This window comes from Schistosoma haematobium, chromosome 4 (assembly GCF_000699445.3).
Source record: "Schistosoma haematobium chromosome 4, whole genome shotgun sequence".
NCBI lineage: Eukaryota > Metazoa > Platyhelminthes > Trematoda > Strigeidida > Schistosomatidae > Schistosoma > Schistosoma haematobium.
Genome location: NC_067199.1, coordinates 9,337,524 through 9,361,679, shown reverse-complemented (window position 1 = coordinate 9,361,679; position 24,156 = coordinate 9,337,524). Strand labels below are relative to the sequence as shown.

Below are 24,156 nucleotides of genomic sequence, written 5' to 3'. Positions count from 1 at the left end.
TCATAAAGTTTGTTGCTTTGGCTGGATTGTTATTACATCATCGTTTAATAGTGTTTCTGAAAAAAAGATAGAGAATAGGCAGTTTGGTTTTGTTTACATGAGGATTTATGGGATGTAGATTCTAAAAAAGAATAAGGTCATGCATAACTTCGCAAATTTTGAGTAGTTGCACCTACCCCTATATTCATCTTAGTACTGAGTAATCGCAATCGGATTTTATCATTTAATTGTTACCAAACTCTTCCAACCCAACCAGTTTTAAGGTCTGGTAAATATCATGTTGCTGATACTCAAGTTACGGATAAATAAGTGAGAGTCTGGTACACCTATTACCTCATCTTAATCTTTGAAGCATCCTGTATTTAATTTGTCTCTACTTGATACTTTGCCACTTTGTGTAATATCTCTTCTGACAAGTTGGTCTAATACCATGTCTTATCAGGTCAAATATGACCCTCTCTGTAATGTTTGCTGTGAAGTGATGAATACTAAGAGGAAGCAATCCTGTATTCGCAATGACTCAAAACTTCATGAATTTATACATGATCATTGCGTAATTAGTGCCAGATATATTTCGTGGATGCAGGAAATAAACACCTAAACATAGTAATCACCACTTATCAATAATAACACTTCCAATCTTCAATAAAACTGGGATTATTTAACTCGTCTGGAATAAGATAATCTCTATCACCGTTTCAAAGGCATATAGTATTATCTTTCTTGGAGAAATTCTAAACAACTTATTAGGACTTTGTCATGTATTATTTATCTCAGATTATCTGACCGAAAAGGCTTCTGCTGTTCATTTGTATCGATCTTTGTTTTTCAGAATGTTCGGTTCTAATAACGTCTATTTTTCTGAGATTTTACTAATAGGTTTAGTTTAATCATTTTCATACGGTTTTTAGTTTAAAATGACCGTAGCTCCAATACAGTCAGACGGTAATTGCTGAGTATCATTTAGAATTTGGCGTTGTACGTTGTTTATATAAGGGGTACTTTGTAGCTATTTGGCTGTATAAACCACTTCATTGGTTTCATTTATCTGCGAAAATCATGTGGTTTTCAGAAGCATAGATTAAACGGGGTAGAATCATTACAGTTATGCTTTCTCATACTCAGCTCTATGATCGCTTATCTCTTGGGAGTTAAATAGATCCGTATCTTTTGTGCTTTTTCACGTAAAACATCAAGTCGCATGTTTTAAGTTAAAAGGTTTTTATTATGACTATCCAATTCGCCTCAACAAAATAGGTTGCGATGATTAGGGCAAGAGGCTATTGGGAACTTCAGTTTGGAGTTAATTGATATGATGAACTGAAATAAGTTAGGGAACTAACAATCTGTGATTCCATAGCAGTGCATACTTATAGTGATGCAAGTGGTCACACAGTACCTTCCGGTCTTGGGATGTGAACAACTCAACCGTAATCTGATGATTCAGGTTTCGTTAATTTGTGATCAAACACGACTATACACAATATTTATCTTACCCCAAACAACACTGAATTATGTTTAAATTATGACTTAAACAGCTAGCTTACTGTTAGTGTAACTAATCCACCAAGTGTAAATTTATTTAGTCCGTTTCAAGTTTAATCTTATTTAGCCACCAGATGACTGTTCGTATCTATTCCGAATTCTAGCCCACTGTTCTGATTTATTTAACAACAACCCATAACCAAGTGGATAAAAAAGTTAGTAACTTAGATGGGAAATATCCATAGTTTATATCAATTCAGAAAATATGGCAACTCAGGTATAAGTCTTCTTACTAGACTAAGACAACGTCAGAGAAGGTCTAAATGTAGACGGAAATGTTTTGTTAAAGTAATTTTATTTACTTTAGTCAATTGTTCAACTATTCAAAGTTGCCGGTGCATCTGTGTGTAGAAAAGATAAAAAGCACTAGTTGGTAACAAAGCGAATCGTGTCTGTTCCTTTACTCGTTATTCATTTAGAAAAACATCGATTTGGGTTTATGTTTTGTTTCACAAAGTGAGATTAATTTGACTCCTCAGTAAGCACTTCATCACCATCAACGTCTTTCAAGGAGCAAACGTCAAAAAGGATTAACGTCTAACATTTCTTGGACTAACATGAGAAAACGCGAAGGCGACACCTACCATCAATTGGCTCACTGCACATCATAGTGCCTGCACCTTCAGCATGTGACTTTTTGTTTGATTTTGACGAATCAGAACGTTGACATTGTGACGCTAATGACCGTGATACTTTAAATCTCCATGGTTCTTCCATTCTCTCAGTAATTTTCATATTCTTGTAGGCCAGAGCTAACAGTTGAACCTATGAAAATGATTCATATGCATGTGCAAATAAGTTCTACCTTTTTTTGATTAGTAAATAGATCTGGTGAAGTCTCCATTTCTGAAGAAGTTAGGTTATCTTTAATGAACTTCGCTAGACATGATCTAGCATAGATTGGTAAGGAAAATTGGTATTCTAGATCTGTGGGGTCGAAGTTTGCTAGGCCTTCCTTCACTCTAAGGTTTTGTAACTGGAATATAGATATCGTACTTCTTCTTTGAAAATATTTCGTGAAGAGTGGTCAAAAGAATAATTCCTGCATTTCTTTTGTTATGGGCGGCACATTCAATAATATCTGGTGGCAGATAGACGCACAAACGTTGTAGTATCTAGGGTGACTAAAAAACTATTGAGTTAAAAACCTCTTGAATCATGTTCCAGTTATGTAGCTTGACTTTTATACTCTGTCCATCAATAAATTTCCCAAGATTCACCGTTTTTGGTTGATAATTGTGCAAAATTTCAGCCACTAGAATACCATTGGAAACACACCTATTCGTCAGTTTATGGTAAATGCATTTGATGCTAACCATTTTAGGTTTCTGTGTTCCAGATTAATATCTAATGTTAGTAGCCAACGTAGCACTTCACGTGGTATTTCCGCCATAAGGTTGTTATAGTAGCAACTTTGTTCAAATGGTTCAAATGGTTCTGGACGGAATAGAAGAAGCTTTCGCTTAACAGGCTTCCGTGTCTAGTAGCAGGGGATCACCAAATCCTCCAGGCAGGAACCTAGGTATGTTAACAATAAAAGAGGAAAAGAAATTGGTAAATCATACTGTGATGCTGTCCTTGGTCCTTAAGAATAGGTCAAGTTGCCTCTGAAGGACTCCTGAGAAGTCGCTTGGACTAGCTCGGCTGGCAGCGAATTCCAGATTTTGACAACTCTTAAGGAGTAGAAGTTGTGTCTACATTTCGTCTTGCTATGTTGTGTTTCCAGTTTCTGGGTGTTACCCCTTAGGTTATTATTCGGACTAAGCTTAAGTAGGTGTTTAAGAGGATGTCCAGAAGTGTTAAGAATACTATAAGCCATTAATAAATCACCTCTAAGACGCCTACACTCTAATGGGTAAAGGTCTAGTGAATGGAGGCGTTCTTCGTAAGGTTTAGATTTGAGTCCTCGAACTGATTTCGTGGCTCGCCGTTGGATACGCTCCAAAGTGACCTTGTCCTTTTGGAGTGAGGGAGGGAGTACTATGTTTCCGTACTCTAAATGGGGACGGATGAAACTATTGAAGATTGTACGGAAAGTTCGTCCGTCAAACTGTCCAAAAATGCGCTTCAACGTTACCAGTGCAAGGTTTGCTCGGAAGGCATTTTTGTCACAGTTAGCGTAAGACTTTAAATCATGGGGCACCAGGACTCCTAAATCTTTTTCGACTTGGGATACTACTAGAGAGGAGCTTCCTAAGTTGTAACTGTAGTTTGCAACATGTCGCAGATGGACTACTTTACACTTTGAACTAATAAAGGTAAGTCCGTTATCGTCTGCCCAACTTTGAAGTCGAGTCAGATCCTCCTGAAGTGCCTGTATATCGTCTTGGTTGCGTATCTCTCTCCAAAGTTTCACGTCGTCGGCAAAAAGTAATAAATCTGACGTTACCTGTTGAGGAAGATCATTTATGTAGATCAAGAAGAGAAGAGGCCCTAGTACTGAGCCCTGGGGGACCCCACTAGGACATTCCATAACCTGAGATAAAGTGAAATTAACCCTAACCTTAAAAAGTCGATTTTTTAGGTATGAAGTAAGCCAATCGATTAGGGGTGGTTTGATACCTAGTCGTTTGAGCTTGTTGATAAGACACAAGTGGTTAACCTTATCAAAAGCTTTTGAGAAATCAAGGTAAATGACATCAACCTTTCCCTTGCAATCGAGGATGCTTGTCCACCTGTCCACCGCAGTCAGCAGGTTGGTTATACAAGAGTAACCCTTCCTGAAACCATGCTGTTGGGGTGAGAAGAAATTTAAGGACAGTAGATAGTCATTTAAACCGTCGCATATCAGGGACTCCATGAGTTTTGAAGGTAATGACAGAAGAGCCACCGGCCGATAACTTGAAGGTTCATTGCGTCGACCACCTTTGAAAATTGGTGTGATGTGAGCCAACTTCCAATTTTCCGGTAATTTGCCCCGGCTAAGCGAGTGAGAAAACATCACGCTAAGTGGCGTTGCCAGGATTGAGGCTGCCTCCCTCAGTATGGCAGGATGAACCATATCCGGGCCAGAAGAAGTATCTAATCTTAAGTGCTGCAGTTTCCGGAACACCAAGTCAGCGCTTAGGTCTACTTCGGAAAGTCCTGTGGAATTGCAGATGAAACTGTCGTCAGTAAAGTTGATGTCAGCCGGTTGAAATGTTTGAGAGTAATGTGCCGCCAGAAGGTCAGCGGCGTCGCCATCGTTGTTGGTCGGGCCGTTAAGACCTAGCAGTTGAGAAACTCCTGTTTTGGCTTGACGAAGAGAGGCTGCATAACGGAATAGGCTTCTAGGGTTAGAGGCAAACTTGTAAATAAGCTTTGTCTGGTACTGAAGTCTATATTCTCTTATAGCCTTCGTGCATATGTTCCTGATATGTTTATATTGTCTATACGCTCCGTCGTTATCAGTTCGTTTGTATTCTACCCAGCAGTGCCTTTTGCAGCTTAGCAGGCGAAGGGTACGGTTCTTGATTACTGTAGGTGGCTTGCAGCTTTTGAGAACCGTTTGAGGAACTGAATGGTTTGTAGCATATAAGAGCGTGTGCAGTAGGAAGTCCCAATGACCATCCACATCGAGTTGAGGGTGAACATCCCAAACCACCTGTTGTAGATAGTCATGTAGAGCTGGCACATTCAGCCGTTTAAAATTCCAACGCAAATTATTGTTGGGATACCTTAGCTTAGTTTTGATGACAAAACTGAAGGCTATGACGGCATGATCGCTCTTTCCCAGAGGAGCCAGGATTGAGAGGTTGTCAACTAGGAATTCTTCGTTTGTGAATGCACAGTCTAAGCGCGATGGTGTCTGACTGTTTCTCCAACGAGTTGCCGACCTCACATTTTCATGTAAGCCCAAGTCATCGATGAGGTTGAAGAACCGAGCTTCAATTGAGTTGTCGCCTCCAGTGTACGTGTGTTCCGCGAAGTTGACTCTAGGGAGATTAAAGTCCCCCAGAATCAGGATGTGTGTGAAACCGAGACGGGTAGAGCGGGATAGTCCTTCCAGCATACGACTATCGTACTCGATGTCGGCAGTTGGCTTTCTGTAAATGACTCCGACTAGACACCTCGAAGTACTAGACAATCTTACGGAGCACCATATGGATTCCTCAAGATTGTTAAACTCGAGGTTGTGAACTTGGTGCACCTCCAAGCAAGAGCTTATGTATATGGCTACTCCGCCCCCAAATCCTGTTTTTCTGTCGTTGCGGAACAAAGTCATCCCAGGTAATGCTAACTCTTCGTCCGAGAACTGAGAAGATATCCAGGTTTCAGATATTCCTATCAGATGGGCCTTATTAGCGTTGCTAAGTTCACGTAATTCATCCAGTTTGTTTGGTAGACTCGCGGCGTTCATATATAAGCAGTTTATGCTTTCAATTTGGAACGCGTGAGCGTCGTCCTGTTTTTCTGTATGAGCCTTATGTGAATGGACAGGTAGCCCACCTATATGAGGTTTGCCGAGGTGGTAGGCCCTGTACTTTACACGTTTTTTTATCATTAGACAGTCCACAAGTGGAATGGTCAGCTCCAACTTGCCTTTGTGTTTGGTCCTAGCTTCATATGGCCTATCCGAGTGCATGTGGATTCCAGGTGGCAATCGACGTCTATTAGCACGAAATGCTTCCAGAACTGCAGCCGCCATGTGGGAAGATGGGAAGGTTATCTTCATTAGACGAGGTCTAGGATCACCGTCCTTCTTGGCTAGTCTCGTCACATGCTGAGTCAGTATGTGTTTGAGCCTCAAGGACTGTTTGATGAATTTCCATTCCCTGATGTCAGAATTTGGTTGAGTAGGGTCTGCATTTTCCGGTAAACCTTGTTTAATTACGTTTCTTCCGCGGAAAAACTTCTCACGAGATTCTTTAGGGATGTTCCGTATGATATTGCGCTCAGAGTACGGTATGTCGAGCAATATTTCTACGTTACCATCGGATTTCAACAAGTGACTTGCTAGCAAGACGTCCTCAACGTCGGTAGCATTCTTAAGTGTTACTCGGAGAAGCCTCGGGTGATTTAGATGCTTAGAATCCTTTCCTCGAGTGAGCCGGGTGACCGTCAAAGGCTCTATTCTAGGAAGTTCGAGCTTCTTGTTCAATTCACCCCAGAGCATCCTGTCGTTTTTGTCCTGCAGACTGAGAGGAAGATCAGGATTGTCAACGAGGTTCATGATAATGAGAGAATCGTCACGAACTGTTGTTAATTTACCAGATTTCACGATGGGTTCAGGTTTAATAACTTGTTGTTTGGAGGTCAGTGCGCGTTTTTGTGTCTTGGGCTCTTTGTTGACCGGACGAACAGTCTTGGGGGTAGACTGTGCGACCAAATCACCAGTTATTTTCCGTACAGCAACACTTGAGTTGCTCGGCTTAGGCAGTGATGCCTGGTTCTTTTGGGCTCTCTTAACGTGGGTCGAATCACCTACAGGGTTTTTGGGAACCACTGTTGTGTTCAGGGACCCTAAGCTGGGAGACCCGAGTTTGCTTAAGGAGTCTAGTACCGTCGACGTAATGATGGTGCTGAGCCTCGACACGTCATCATTAGTGTTGACGGATGCTCCATCGGTGGTATACCTATCGGCAACCCTATTTTTGTATCCGTCGCACGCTCTTGTTTGTCTACCGGTTTTTTTACTATCGTTATCCAAGTTAACTGACAACTTGTTCCGAAGACCTATCAGTAGGACAATGATATTACTCAGCAAGACTACTGCGTCCGTGCTGCACGTGACACACACCCACTTTTGCTCTGATTTGCTGAGTCTGTTGTAAGCAGTTGCTGTCAGATCTGTGCATGCTTCGTGGAACCAACCTTTGCAGTTGTCGCACTGCATGCCAGTTGTAACAGCAAGACGGCATCCCGGACGTTTGCATGAGTTTTTCATGACTGTGTTGAAGCAAACTAAGTTATAGATGCTTGCAAAAGCCTAAGACCTTTAAAAAAAACACTAAAAAGCACACTGAAAACGGACAAAAATAGGTAAAAACGAGTGACATAAACTGAAACTCGTCTATACGTGAAAAACAAAAAAAACCGAATAGTGAGCTGAGGCAAAACCACAGGTAACTATTATATATGGTGAAACTCAAAAAAAGCAATCTACCAAACGTATAGCTCAGGATAGATTCTTTAGAGCTGAAATGGTACTTTTGTTGCGTAAGAACACAGCAAAAGTTTGATATATGCAAATCACGTTAGGACTAAACTTCCCGTTCGAAAAGCGCGCGTCTAAATTGGACATCTTTAGTTTGTATCGGACAAAAGCCTATATTATTCTCTCTTTCCTAACAGAGTGCAATTGGATGACTTATTTACAATGACTTGGGAAATTTGAGTAATTCAAGAGACGTACAGCATGTGGCGATTCATCTAGTATTATCAGCAATAATCCCTTCAGATCATTGTGTTTACCTATTTTACCTTTGTTTTCAAATCCACTTATTGTTTCTCCATACACTTCTACTTGCACTCGCGCGCGCTTTTGAAGGTTGTAACTTTTTTTCACGTGGTATTATTTTATTTTCCTATTAGTTTTTCTCTTTATTGTAACACTTAATAGCGATAAATAATTCGTCACTGATAGGGTTCTATCAACTTGACACCTTATTTAGGAACTCAACGTCATAAATTAATCTTGCTAATTCTCACGCTATCTCTATCACCAATTAACGTTAATATATTTTCTCTTAACTAATACTGGGTCTGATCCTGCCATAAAACTTTACACGTTCACTAAGTTAAATTACAACTATCGCCGTCCACCTAATTAAACTTTGTATTTACATTACTTCCAATAATGTCCAGGCCATCTAAAAAACATATAATCTCTCCTGATGCCTATAGCACCTGCAAAAGATCTAAATCAGTCACTAAAGCGAATAATGTGAAACCTTATAAACACACTGATCAGTCTGCATCCTACTCTGATCTTCCCTCAGCCACACTAAACGTGCACCGTTTACTTGGACAAGACATATCACTACCTTGCATCTCGCTTGTCGATATAAATAAGAGCAGTCACATACCGTTAGAGTCGACATCATTTGTCAGTCCAAACAAAAACACCACATGTTGTGAGCAGTATTTAGACAGTGCTGTTGACCCCAAACACCCAGCCATCTCACAATCGGCCATCCTGAGTAGCGGCCCACGGAGTACATGTAAGCCTGCCTACAATAGCCAGCCCGGTGATGTAGATCTTGACTACTCACCCAGACATATACCCCATCCCCCAACTAAGTGTGCACAAAGTGAACATCCGCTAGACACCTGCAACAGGCCTGTATGTAACCATATCGACCTTAGAAACTTTGATATAAACTCCGATAATCTCACCACTGGTAGACCTAAAAGCAGCCAAACAGAACTTAGCCTCACCCAAACTATTCAAGACCTATTACCTTACAAATATTTAATCAGTGTTCCAGAAAATCCCGATCTGGAAATTATAAAAAACACTGAAAAAGTAATTGACCATATATCATCTGAAGTGTTGAAAAGACTTCAGTGTATGCAGAATGTTATTGTGTATAATATACCTGATAGTACGAACATAAAGATTGCTAAAAATACTCTGCTACAAGAATGTGGATTGTCGCAATCTTGGTGTGTAACAAGAAGATTACGTAAGGCACACACTAAAGCCTCCTGTCCCATTCTATTTCAGTTTGGTAGCACCACTGAAGCTAATCACCTCCTCAATAGTCAGTCATTACTGAGGCGTATTCCAACATTTAAAAAGATTAGGATCATTCATGACAGGACCGCTATCCAGCGTCGAATCTGCAATGGAACACAAACTGATCAACCCAGCTTACGTAGCCGTGGCAGCCACAGCTCTTGTCACTGCACAAATCCTAAAATATCATACACTGCCCCCAAAAACGGAGGCACGTCGGACACTGCTATTAGTCCTAAGGACAAGACCGCACATAAAGCAGCTACAACCACTCACCCTCAGCCCAGACACTCAGCTACCCCAAAATGCCAAACCACTTATGCCTCAATAGCGTCCAAATATTACCCTAGCGGCCCTTATAAAATGCCTAAAAATGATCCTCTCAGGGATCGCGCTAACAGCTACAGACCCGCAGACACCGCTGTGCGAAAAATACCAAACTCTCCGTAAAAACCCACCAATACTCCAGCACCCCTAACCCAAAACATGCACCTTCTCATAGTAATAGAATGCCCTACAACAAACATAGTGAACTGGCAACACCCACTCATCCTAATGTGAAACGACACTCGACAAGAACCACACCCACACGTGATACCCATAAGTCATATGGTGTCAACCTTGTAAGCCCCATGAACCAACACAAAACTATACACAACAGAAACACCTCTCCTGGCAACAATAACAGGCATTCCTTCATCCCTTACCAAAAACATACAACCTCCCCAACTAACCACAATAGGACTAAAATTGCCCACCGCACACGAGGAAGCCATAATGCTGGCCTACTTGGGAACCCACCTACAGATTCTAGGTACTATCTAAGTCAAGCCACCCAATACAACGGTTTAGTCCCCCTAATTCGACATGCACACTATCTCATCCTTTTTTATCTCTCTCCCCTCAACATTACTGCTATGGGGTCTCCAAATGTTGAGGGCGACAATCCCACTATTCTGAAACCATCTATATACTCCGATTTAATGGGGAGTAGCACATCCTACTCAACTTCGATAACTGTCTCTAGTCTTGAAAACTCCTTGACTGAACCCCTGATCATTCCCCGGACACATTACCTAATCATTCGACTCTACCTTCCACTCTTAGACATACTTCTTTCACCAAAACCACACCCGACTACCCTTCTTGCATTAACCCTACTGGTAATAAACTAAACACTCATCAATATGGAGTTAACGCTCCCAATTCTTCTTTTTCTCATGGCAAAACAGACAAACCACTCGGTTTACATCATACCCTTCTATTAGACAAACAGTCACCGTACCTGACACTTATGTTAATCAACGCTCGATCTGTACAAAGTAAGATGACTTACCTACGCACCCTATTGCTTTTAAACAACCCCTCACTTGTTTTGATAACGGAAAGTTGGCTGTCCTCCGATACCACAGACACATTTCTACAAATAGACACCTATGAGCTCTTCCGCTGTGATCGAGTCACCAAGAAGGGTGGTGGTTGTCTCGTTTATGTATCAAAAAACTTGAGAGCGGAAACCTACAGCGACCACGTCCTCAGCAAACTTCCTGAATCGATATGGCTTACTGTGCACACTCATGAATGTAAAATACTAATCGGATGCATATATCGAGCTCCTAACACTCCAAGTTCAACTGACACTATTATAAGTGAGTCATTTGCTCAGGCTGCCTCGCTTGACTTCACATACAAAATTGTATGTGGTGATCTCAACCTTCCCACCATCAACTGGAAGACACATTCTGGCCCATTGTGCTTTGAAAGCATACTTAGGTCCTTAGACATACACGGCTGGCAACAACATGTACACCTGCCTACACGAAATCACAACATTCTTGACTTGATATTCTGTCATAATGTCACACCAACATCAATGGTGGTTGGCGAAAAGTTTCACAACAGCGACCATAAAATAGTCCTCTGCACCCTTCCGATTCTTGCCATATGCAACAAATTAAAGACATTAAAAACGCGATTCCAATATAGAGACTATGCAAACGCTGACTGGGAAAACTTTCGATTTCTAATAAAGCACTCTGACTGGGGCAGTTTCTTTACCAGTAATAACCTCTTAGAAACATTAGAAATATTCAATATCACCACCAAATCTGCACTAGACACTACTATACCCTCTAAAATTGGTTTTAAAACAGTTACTCCCTATATAAACCAAAAGACTAGGTCTAAATTGAGAAAACTGAAAAGGATGTACTATATATCAAAAGACTTCAGTGCCCTGCACCAGATATACTCTGTAATAGACGGAGTACAAAGTCAACACAACAAGCATAAACAGGTAGAGGAACGTACTGCGCTCGCTGCTGCATCTAAAGCCCAAGCCCTATGTCGTCTCCTCACGAAACGCATAAGAAAGAACACAGACAACAACATTCACTCCTTACTGCACGATGGAGTAACGTATAATGACCAAACCGTCATATGTGAACTATTAAGTGAATGGTTTTCTCACAATGGGAATACATCTGATGCCCCAGATATCGACATAAATTGCACCGGCAAAAACTATCTTAGTACCATAAACTTCGACATTAGGAATATACATACCGCCATTAAAACCCTTAAGCCAAATGCGAGTTCTGGTGCCGATGACATCCCTTCAATCATTTATAAAATGTCAGGGCCGGACATACAGACGCTACTACTCAAAATATACACATTATCTTTAGAGACAGGTACATATCCGGAAACCTGGAAGGTAACGTATGTTCTTCCCAAACACAAATCCGGACCGAGAAACCTGGTAGAAAACTACAGACCTATAAATATCACTCCAGTCATATCACGCATAATGGAAAAAGTGATACAAAATCAACTATCTGATCACCTACTCAAGGAAGATCTAATAGACCCGTCACAACACGGCTTCATTAGAACAAGGTCGTGCAGTACATGCCTGATAGACTTCTTTAACGAGGTTACTCGTATGCGTGACCAGAAGAAACTAGTTATTATACTATACTTCGATATTAAGAAAGCCTTTGATAAAGTACCTCATAATCTTCTAATCAACAGGCTGAAGTCAGTTGGAATTATAAATCCCCTTTTGCAATGGATCAAGTCTTTTCTTACGAACAGATATCAAATAACCAAGATTAACTCTAATACATCTACACCTCGACCGATAACCAGTGGTGTTGTGCAGGGTAGTGTCTTGGGTCCATTGCTCTTTATAATCTACATCAACAATATATGCAGGTGTTTCAGCACAGGTAAGACCTACCTCTATGCCGATGACTTAAAAGTCATCTATAAAACTGACATTTGCGATTTACGCAGTACTATGCAAACAATCCAACATGAACTCAACATGGTAGATGACTGGTGCAAACGCTGGAGGTTAGAGCTCAACATAGAGAAATGCGGCTGGTTATGTATAGGAGACACGTCTCTTAAAATGAAACTAACAATTAGCGATCACACACTCCCCAGACTGGCATCAGTAACTGACCTAGGGGTACATTATTCACACAGTCTTAATTTCTCTGAACACATCTCAGCCAAAGCATCCAAAATGCGGAAATTGCTTGGCTTCATTCTCCGTAATTTCTATCAAAATGAATCTAAAATCCTTCTTTACAAAGTTTGTGTAAGACCTATCGTTGAATACTGCTCGTTCTTATTTTCAAACCTACGTCTATCTGATATACTAAAGGTGGAAGGAATACAACGAGACTTCACCCGCAAAGTACTTAAGACTGACTCGGTCATTGACTACAGTTCTCGATGCCAAATCTTAGGAATAGCACCCCTTTGGGAGAGAAGGCTTAGGTCTAATTTGATTCTCTACTTCAAACTACTCAAAAACCTTACTTACTCAACATGTCAGATAATTCTTGCCCGAGATTCACATGAATACGAACTTCGAAACAAAGTATCTACGGTCAAAGTTGAGAAATACAGATCAAAAACTCGGGAAAACTTCTTCCTCACCAAGTATGCAATAATATGGAACAGTCTTCCTTCCGAGACTCGCATGGCAGATGAACTACATACGTTTGTGAAACTGCTTGATCAAGTCCTCACTCGCACTGATCTTGCACGTACGAACACATCTGCACCCCACTCAGACATCATAGGCTCTCTCCATGTCTAGACCAAAATGGACTTCAAGTTCAGTTTGCCTTATTTTTCCTACTTTGCAGTTGTATTAATTACTTTTTCCACCCCATTTCTTCACTTGAAGTAGACAGGTAACTCACTGGACCTATTATTACTGTTAAACTAAACTCGGTCGATAAGGGACTCTCATTACCACCCTAAAAGTCAAGAGGACCCCACAATCGGCTGCCTACTACCAGTGGTCTTGCATCTATGAAACCTGTTACCAATCAACTGGTTAAGACAACAGAAAATAACATCAGCACCAAGTTACTGTGAGTTCCTTCCTGTTTATCCTATATTAACTTTTTACTCTTCTGTACACTATGTTGACTAGCAATTAATATTATTTCTCCACTCGTTCCCTTATCCACAACTCATACTTCTATACATTTTCCGCCTGCTTAAATAAACAACTATCCTACAATATACCCTTCTTAACGCTTATACTCTGTTTGGCAAACTATACTTTATACTATAGTCAACAGAGGCACTGCATCGATGCTTTACCCACAGTCCACAGCTTGTAACTGCCTGATAAGCTTGTAAAATGGTACTTATAGAAATAGTGCTTTCCAACAAGTTGTGAAACAGAGGATTGTGTGAGGTATGACGTATATACAAAAATAAGCTTAAATGAGCCTAACATCACAAAAGGAGGGAGGGTGGAGTTACTGACCAGCAAGCATTGATGGTGAGGGCGATAACTTCAATCCACCCGTGTTTGTGGGGACAGAACATTTTGTATGTATCAGGCTCTTTATAATTGAGAATAAGACAGTCAATCTAAGATATAGATTGTCTTCCTACGCTCACCACTCAGACTCATGTTTCCAATAATATGCTGGATTAGCTATTCTACTAAGACAACCTATAACATGCTAACTCGGACTCTTACACTAGGATTGCGTGGCTGACATCGGATGGACAAAAAAAGAAAAGAAAAAAGACAAAAAAAGATATAGTCACTAGTATTCTTAACACTTCACCCTCTATATACACACCCTTCTAATAAATCGCCTCCCTTGTACCAACCTTGACTTCCCTTCCTTCATGTGAGCTTACTCCAACTTGTTAAACATCACAACTCGTTGTTCTTTATTAGTACATTCTCTAATATGGAGCCTCTGACTTCACTTCACTCTAACAAGACATAATATGAATTTATTCTAATTTATTATACTTCTGTCCGTTCTACTACACAATGTTAAGCAACCTTTGGCGTTCATATCCAAGTGCCTTGCTGCTCCTCTGTTTCTTTTTCTTTTTTTTTTCTCCTTCAGAATCTTGCTCTGAGAGCACAGCTATGAAACTTCTGACGTTTGGAGCAAACTTAACGTACGCGTCCTCTCAAGGTCATAGTTTACAGCAAGCGCTCTACGATATCACTTTATAACAACTATAAACTTAATAAGTTGGGAAGCATTTTGCGAACCAACAAATGTTGTAATTTATAGATCATGCCTGTAAAAACGGTGTGTACCTGCACATGCAGAAATATATTATTATTATTATTATTATTAAAACTTTACGCTCCACAACTCCAAGCTCATTGACCTTTAAGTACTTCAGGTGAAGAGATCTTTAACGAATCGGTGAACGTAGAGTCACTAAAAATTTGATGAACCTCCTAAACCAGGCTACAGAGCTAAATACTTTCATCCGCTCAGAGTAATGGGAAAGAATAGGGGAACTGCTATGTTTAGTGCTACTCAAGTTAACCACATCAGTTGGCTTTCTAAACTCAATGTTTTTCAGTAGGTTGCGGACAGTCAGTTGTCATCTCAGGAAAATCCTCATGCACTAAGGCGGGGTACTTAAACCAAGGTTTGAGACCGATCTTTTTATGCATACCTTTTGAGGTCTGTCACGATCTTATGTAACTCCATCGTTCAACCTTTCTGTACTGATGCACAATATTGATGCGATTGACTACATAGGCACTGAACCAACCATCAGTACCCCTAATGTAATACAACACTATTGTGACAGAAAAAGAACGATTATAATCCCTTCGCAGCTTTTTTGTTGTATAGTACTGTCATTTATTTGTTTCATCTCCCGGTTATGTAATTTAACCTTTGTTCAGATTTTGTTTGACCACACCTTTTGTTCTTTAGTCTTCCCCATCCGAGCCTTTATTATGTGATCTTGATTAAAAACTTATCTTTCTTTACCTTACTTTCTATTGCATGTTGCCGGACTATTGACAGTAATGTCGTGGTTTACTAAGCTCAAGGTCACGGCGTGGTTCAGTGTGTGACTGTTAACCCTTTGACAGTCTGCTTGAGAGGATTGCTGGAATCCCTGCAGATGGATATTTGATCCCATCTTGCTTGGAATATTTTTATTGATTCTCAGATACCGATCCCTTTGATATTAACTGTTGCTTTTATTGTTTAGCGCGCTACTTTGCATTAGAGAAACCTTTGACTGTATAGCTTAGGCTGTACCGTTTTAGTTACTTTGTATTTTTGATATAATTTGTTCTATTTCCAAAATTAGAACCGTTCAAATTGAGCACAGAGTTTGCGTTTTGTTATAATTTAATTTGAGAATCTCAAAAACGCTTCGGAAGCAATACAGGAGAACATAGTCTGGCCTATTCGGATAAATTTTGGTTCGTCAGTCCTGCGTTCAAACCGAATACTGGCAGTTCGGTCGTTACAACTATTATTAATTGTGCATAAAAATTCACTTCAAGTAGAAAAACAAGGAATACTCCTCTCTAAGATCTTACTGATCCTTACAATTAACACGGCTGCCGCAATCTCCAGTCTCGGCACAGTAACTTGTTTGATCGGTGCTTCCAGAGACGTGTTACAAAACAAAATACAGTATATTGATTGCTTCGGATAACTATTATGTGGCAAAGTTTGATACATCACTGAATAAATGTAGCTCTACCTTAGCGCCGAGTCCGTCAGTCCTTTCCCAAATCCCCTGAGACACCGCAACACGGTCTATGTGACATATAAAATTCAGCCATTTCAGTCAGGCTGGCAAATACGGTTTGCTGAGCACCTGATCACAGTGTATCTGGGCCTTAAAAATCTTTCTTAGGTGAAGTTTAGCAGATAAGGCAGGTTGGACCAATTAGGCGAAGTGGGTTAGACAGAGAAGAACCGGATGATAAAATCCCTCATTTAGTCAAAGGCTTCTCCGGTGCATAAAATAGTAAAACTTAGAAACATCTTAACAACAAACATACTTTTGTGATATTCCAATGAGTAGAAATTGTATTTCCGACGCTTCATTCTCTAACAAACTATTGATGAAGGCTGTTCATATATCATATGCTAGTGTATTAAGATAAAACATTATAGCCTAGAGTTGTTTCGTTCTTGGTGGCGGGTAATCATGCGATCTTTGATATAACTTCACATGAATCCTTTACGGCATTAATTAGGTTGCTCTGAAGTGGCTTCAATATACTCCCTAGATATTTAGATTGTGCATGTATGGGAGCATTTGTGAAATCCACTATGGGTTCTTAAGGAAAGCCAGGCTTGTGAATTTTTAGAGGCTCAAAGAAACGTGATGTAATGTTGGATCCAGGGTACAAGGCAAACCATAAGGAAACGTGAATGAAAGGCTTTAGTTATTTCGGTGGTGCACTTGTATTTGATTTAACTTTATTATCGATCACTTGATTTTTGGAGTCGATCTTCAAATGTGACCCTGTCGGACCCATTATGATGTTGATTAAACGAAACGTCAGAAATAAAATTTTCCACTAATTGTGATATCACATAAATAAATTAGACATTAATTTTCTACTCAATCCTCAGTTTGTTTGGAACTATGAAGTTCAACCTTGCCATTGACTCCTCAACTACATGTTGTCTGAAATCTTATTCTGAGCCTAAGGTCCAGTGATAACTCTTTAATATGTTTATCAAAGACATGCACATCAGGCAAGAAGACCTTTGCTTCTTCCGTGTTCATTAGTCAATTCTCAATTTTGAAACCTCCTCCAGATAATTTTTCATTTATTTTCATGACAATTTTCTCTGCCTGTTTCCGAGTGGAAAAGGATATCAAGAAGTCATATTCATGGGAATTATTCTTGTCCGCATCTACGACTAAACAACCATAACCAGAGCAGAATTTTCGGGCTGTCTTATTGGCAGCAAAGTTTGCACAAAACAGCGGTGACGTTTTCCCATGGATTTATAACCATCATCAGGATCGTTTAACAGGAGCAGAGGTTGGAGCACCAAAAATACCTAGATGGTACTAAAATGCACAAAACATATTTCAACTAGCCATGGAAAAAATACAGACAGTGAGCAACGATCAAATGGCTAATTTTGGACGGCAGCAGTGGAAATCTAAAGAATAACTTGCACAAACAATTAAAATATGATTTCTTAAAAACGTGGAAAATAAACTCAGCAAAAAGTAATGAGGCATACAAATCACTTTTAAAAACCAGTTCACAAACATCGTAAACTGCGTTTTGGGTACAAACTTGTGGTGGACCAGACGACATATAAACGCAAAAAATATCAACAAAGTTAATAAAGATCAACAGAAATGTTAATATATGTATAAGTTAATTAGTTTCTTTTTCCCCATTTCTACCAGTAGGTTGTAAGCACCAAGAAAGTCGGCCCCGAGAATGGGTTGCTTGATTTCAGCTACGATGAAAACCCATGTGAAACGTCTGCGGAGACCGAGATCTAAGATAAGTGATTGTTTGCCATAAGTTTTAATGACTGTGTTATTGGCTGCGACTAGAGACAATTTAGTACTATGAGAGTGCCGTCGTTGAGAGAGGTGTAATGGGACAATGCTGATTTCGGCTTCTGTATTTGCTAGCCAGCAAGAGTATGTCACGTTATGTCAGTATCACAACGGAAAGTGTGCTCAAGGTCATTTACTAAAACAACAGGTACAATCATTTAATGATAAAATATACAGACAGTGAAAGATTGACAAAATAAATACAAATAATATTAAAAACTATTTACAAAATAAGCTTGTCAGGCCTATCTCCACAAAATATTCACATTGAAACACCAAAAACTACAACCAAACCATAAACTAAATGAAATAAATTTAGAACGAAATATGGAATCCATAATGACTGGCAGGGTTGATGTGTAATATGCAACATGATCAAATATCTTAAATTACCGTAAGAGTAAATTCACGAAAGAGAAACCTGAAGATTCTTCGACTAATCAGTGTTCAGCTAACTGCGATCCTCCTAATCAACTTTCCTGATTCAACCAATAAGTAATTATAAATCAAAGGTTGTTTTTATCTTTCCATTACTAATGTCACATTACTTTGCTCTACTGTAAGCGTTTTCTTCAGTCGATTTTATTGAATACCAGCTGGTGTGACAATAGATCTGTTGTAATTGGCTATATAGTGTGACTGGGTGACACGTGTTTAAATCTGACGAAATAGGTGTTCATCTATGATATGTTCTAACTATCACGAAACTTTAGTCTTCGTTTAATTTCGAATACTTCCAACAATGTGACTCATTTGATATGACTATTTATAACAGGAAATCTTTGAGAACTATTATTTATGATTCATCTAAATTTATCAATTTAATTTGAATCTGTTTCTATTAAATGAATAGAAGTTGGAAATTTTTTGAGATTTCTCCTATTAATGTTAAAAGTTAATAAAATTTACATATATATAGTTAGATGACCCAATTACTGAATTCCGATGGTCTGAAAATTGTGTATCTTCGTTACAAATTTATTCGAATACGTCATCATTGTGATGAAACCTAAATAACCTTAACGATAGTTTGATTGTACAGTCACTTTATTCCAGAATATGTAGTAATTGTTATATCATTCAAAGTATATTTCTCTAGTTGGAGAATTATTTTGCGTTTATAGCATTGGTTGAATAGTTTTCGTTTAATGTATCAATTGGTTAAACTGTGGTTCATTGATTAAATGAACTATTGAGCTGTAAAAAATGTCGTTGAAGTCATTCGATATATATATTTCAGTTGATCTAAGTAGATACAATGAAACCTGAGACGATGGACTGATATTTACAAAAGGAACAGTCAAGTTTGGGACAATTAATTGATATTTTGCAAATTAAGTATATACTGTATTGTTCTCTTAATAAGATGTTCTGTACATTCGATTGTACCCACTAGTGTTTTTGATCACTACAATACTAGGACTATGTAAAACTATGACTTCTCATCAAAAAAAGGAACTTTAAAGCTTTAATAAGGTGTTTCGAGGTCAATGAATTATGTAATCAAATATTGGTACTTCGAGAGAGTTTTCAACAGGATTTCTTCAATCAAAGGTGTTTTACAGTGATCACGTACGCGAACATCTTTAAATTCATTTCATCACTCGTCATCTAATTCTCATCGGAAGAGGAAAAACAAAAAAGAAGAAAAGAAGGTAATTAGCACCTTAAAATTTAATAATTTTCCTATTAACATTATTAAAAGTATATTAAAACAAGACATTCCACTGCGTAATATTAATAATAATAATCAATATGGATTGGTACTGCAGTTTTACCATACCGTCATGGCACAACAGAAGAACTCCAAAGAATCTCAAAACAACACAGAATCAAAGTATATTACAAAACGACGAACACACTTCGAAATACTTTAGTTCGCTAAGAAGAAAAAATCCTCTTCATTTCAACACAGAACTGAGTCTACAAATTAGATTGTGTCAATTCTGATGTCTTCTATATTGGCAAGACATCTCGCGAAACAACATATTAGGTACACAAAGAAACCACTTAATAATTCTGTACAACTGGATAGACTTCAAATGAAATCGGCAATAGCTGTTAACACCATTTTCAACGACCACCAAGTCGATTTCAAAATATGAAAATATTACAAAACGGTTGTTGCAATTACAAAGAATGGAGAGTAGCTGAAGCGTTCCATATAATGCTTAGTCCTACTGCTCTCAATATAAAAGAAGGTCTTACCATACATCCTACTTGGACTATATATCCTAGCCACCTAGTCTGATATTATTCACAATTCACACTATTATCTTACATACAAATTAAACTCTATCCTTTCTCACACACTTTCATCAATAACAGTGCACACATACACACACAAAAATTTACATGAACGTCGCTTATGATTTACGTTGACCGAAATGACATGACATAGATTTGTTCAGACCTATATTTTGATTGATCACATAATATTCTTGTGTTGTTCCGTTGTACAAATTAAACTTGGATTAATTTTGATTTAGTAATTTATTTTCTGAAGAAGTGGCTTACACTGAATTACGAAACATCGGAAAATCTAATTTTTCTACTTATAGGGATATAAAAAATATATTATTTATTTATACCAATCTACCCAATGCTGAATTTATTCGAAATTATCAAGTCAAACCTTGGTAACGATGCCTACAAAGTTAGATTGTTGTTCATTAGTTCCCACAATGTTATTAAAAGTACTTGATGAGATCTAAAAACAGGTAAGTCAGTTTGATATTCAACAGATTGTAGTGGGATTTCTTCTTCTGAGATGGATTATTTAGTCGTGCAGGTTTCATTGTTCTTTTGAACAACCTCATAGTCACTGCTAGTGATACTTCAGGAAGTCCGCATACCTGGTTTTATCTGAAGTTTATGCTGATGATGCTTAGAAGAATAATAAAAGCGCCAGATACAAGCATCCAGCTCAGACAACAAAATCACCCATCACAAATCTTCACCCTAATAGACAGAGTACGTCAAAGTGTTTGTGAAAAGCTTTTGTCAATCAATCAGATTAGTTGTATTGAAAATATACCTTGATAATCGAACGCAGGAATCTAATTGTTTAACCATCTGTAATGGCTGTTTCTATCAATATCATCCTTAAAACTGATTCAATAACATAAGTCGTTTTTCTGCTTCTTTCAGTCTTACATACAAGGGGAACTGTGAGCAACTTTAATGTGATGAATTGGTGTAATCAAGGAGGAGAAGCATGCTAATTGACGAATTTTGTTAGAAGGTCAAGTTAAAAAATAAACTTTGGTTTATACACCACTAATAGTCAAGAATTTATGTGAATATTACTTAATTGTCAGTATAGGGTTGTGGCGATTGCTGAGTTTGATTAAAATCATGAACTCAGTTAAACCGTATTGGCCGTGGGCCAGTTACCCACCGAAGACAATGGAATATGGGCGCTCAATATCGTGGAATAATTTAAATTAAACATTGACACTGTTGAGTGCTGGCTTAGTGGTTTAGACTTTAAGAGTCCTGGGTCCGAGTCCCTCATGGGGGCCGTAGATGAGAACTGCCGAAGAGTTCTACGCTTGGGCTATAAACGGCTGTCCGTTGTTTTCAGGTGTTTAATGTTGGTTTCACGTTGATCGGCTCATGATTTCAATAATAATTAATTAAAACGTTGTTCTTCATCATCATGCATAACAAAAAAACATATAAATATGTCCATTCAGATTGAAGTAAGCAGAGGATTTCAAAAGATGTTTCATCATGAGTGACTTGCTTTTATATTTGCCACAAACATCAACACTAGACCATATACATATAAATCAATTTAGAGATTAAATTTTTGATCACTATGTTTTTTTTAACAGTTGAAATCAAGGGGCAACTTAAGCTGGACCATAATTGAAAACCTGGAAGCATTGAATGGTCACTTCATCCTAGTATTGGACTACTCAGCAGTGCGCATCCACAGTTTTACACGTTGAACTAGAACCTAGAACATTCGGTCTCGCGCATGAACGCTTAACCTCTAGATCACTGAGCCAGGATCCAACAGTGTTAATGTCTGACTTTGATGGATTTTATGATCTTGCGCAACCGTTCATTTATTGTCTAAGGTAGATAACTGTCTCCATCCGAGACGGATTGAACTCTACTGTTCACGGCTTCTCACTAGAACTCCGGGAAATCTATCTTGAAGCTATTCACTAGCGAGCACATCATGTTTTCCGTCACCGAAATCCAAGTTTGAATTTATGAGAGTTATTATATTGAATTCAAGTGTTTATGCTTGTTAACTCAAACGTGGTTTGAGAAAGTATGAACTAGATTTTCTTTGGATTTTTGGTCTCTTCGGCGTTTTATTTTCTTCAGTTTTAGGCAACTGATCCTTTTTTTATTACTGAAAATATAATTTATCACGGACCGACTTCAATGAATTGAAATAATGGAGATTACAGGGTCACAGCGATGTCTAAGAGTTCTATGATATGCAATACTGTGGAGTGAAATTAGACCACTATTCACTGTTTCTTGGTTTTCAGTGGCTGAATAACTGAAAACAGTTCATTAATATAAACCAGTTTATTGTTTCTTACAACAAGTAACCAATGCGAGAAAAATGAGACTAATGTATAAACCATAGCTTTTATGTTACCGATAATATATGCATATGCATTATCTACTAGTTACTTTTTCCTACATTTTATTTCAGTAGGGATTTTTTCGGGTCATTAATGATTAAGTACCATTAATCGGATTCGAGGTCAGAGAAAACAAAGAACTCGAATATGGATAGGGGTGAATTTTTAACCTAGATGAGATGATATTAAGTAACTATGATATCTCTGGTGATTTATGTTTATAGGGAAAATACTGCTCAGATAGATTGATTTTCTTCCTTCTTTATGCTACTTCAATAAAATAATTTAATTATATATTAATGACGTGAAACATTTTAAGACTGTAATATAATTATGGACCTGAGTTATTTGAATGCATGAATAAAAGGAAAGTGGTTTTCTTTCTCATTTAATTACACTTTCGACCTTCGATAAAAGTCTCATCAATGGCGGGTAAATTTTTGTGGAATTATGTGTACCACTGAAATGCTGGTAAAATGTAGTGTTGCAATATGCGGATAAATTTAACAGACCAACTTCGTGATTATCCTAGTTTAATTTTCAACCAGCTTTAATATTTATTAGCACTCGTGTCTCAGAAATCGGAGTCGTTAAACTTTGTAAATCTTCACACAAATAAATCACGCAGTGATAATGAAATTCTTGTTGTATAGTACTCAATGTTGACAAAATGCTTCCACTTAAATTAACAGGACTTGCCATTGAGGTACATTTTGCGTGATGTTAAACTGTTGCAAGTGATTGGAGGGGAGAAATTTGAACATGAGTCTGAATTCCGGAACCGAACAACATTTCCCTGGAAACTGAGGAAATAGCTTAGTCATAAGTACCGAATAGTGTTAAATTTAAAATCAGGGCTTTCTTTTGTTATAACCGGAAAAACCGGTACTTGAAATTGGTAAAACGATGCAAAGAAAAAGATAAATCAAATTCCAGATGAAAATTTATTTTGCCATCCAAAACACGACAAAAACCTACTAAACCATATACATTCAATAATAGGTCGATTTTATTGAAATTTGATATTTGGTCAGCAAATATCATATTCGTTTGATAGATGGATTTTAAACTGAATTCATAAAAACACATCCTGTATGTTATACTGAGAGAATCATAAGTGGAATTGATGCCAAAATATATAATATCGAACAAATGTTAAGTTAAAACATAAACTAGCGTTCATTTCTTCCCAGAACCTCTATGATGACTACTACTCACTTGACATCCAATAAATCTCTGTCACAAAAAGTAATGCTTGTTGGTCACTAAGAAGTTACTAGTTACCGTTTGACAGAATCTATTTAAATATGTAGATGGCAGTCATGATGATATAATTTCAATAGGAGTATCACTGAAAACTAAAGAGTATTGAACTGTTGTATCGTTTTGGTATAGAACTCCTCAACTTTGCTCACCTATGACTCTGTGAGGGATCGAATACAGGACCATCAGGTTTTCTCATCATCATAA

General features: G+C 38.3%; 1 protein-coding gene across 1 annotated transcript; it reads right to left on the bottom strand.

Moving 5' to 3' along the window:
- On the bottom strand, positions 1–23,911 carry SPATA4 (spermatogenesis-associated protein 4; the record flags this gene model as incomplete). The annotated part of the gene is made up of 7 exons (XM_051219308.1): positions 1–56; positions 2,130–2,310; positions 2,351–2,507; positions 2,542–2,660; positions 2,694–2,823; positions 2,862–2,982; positions 23,905–23,911. The coding sequence occupies 7 exons, from the start codon at positions 23,909–23,911 to the stop codon at positions 1–3; spliced, it is 771 nt and encodes a 256-aa protein (XP_051066123.1).
- Between the last annotated feature and the right edge of the window lie 245 nt (positions 23,912–24,156).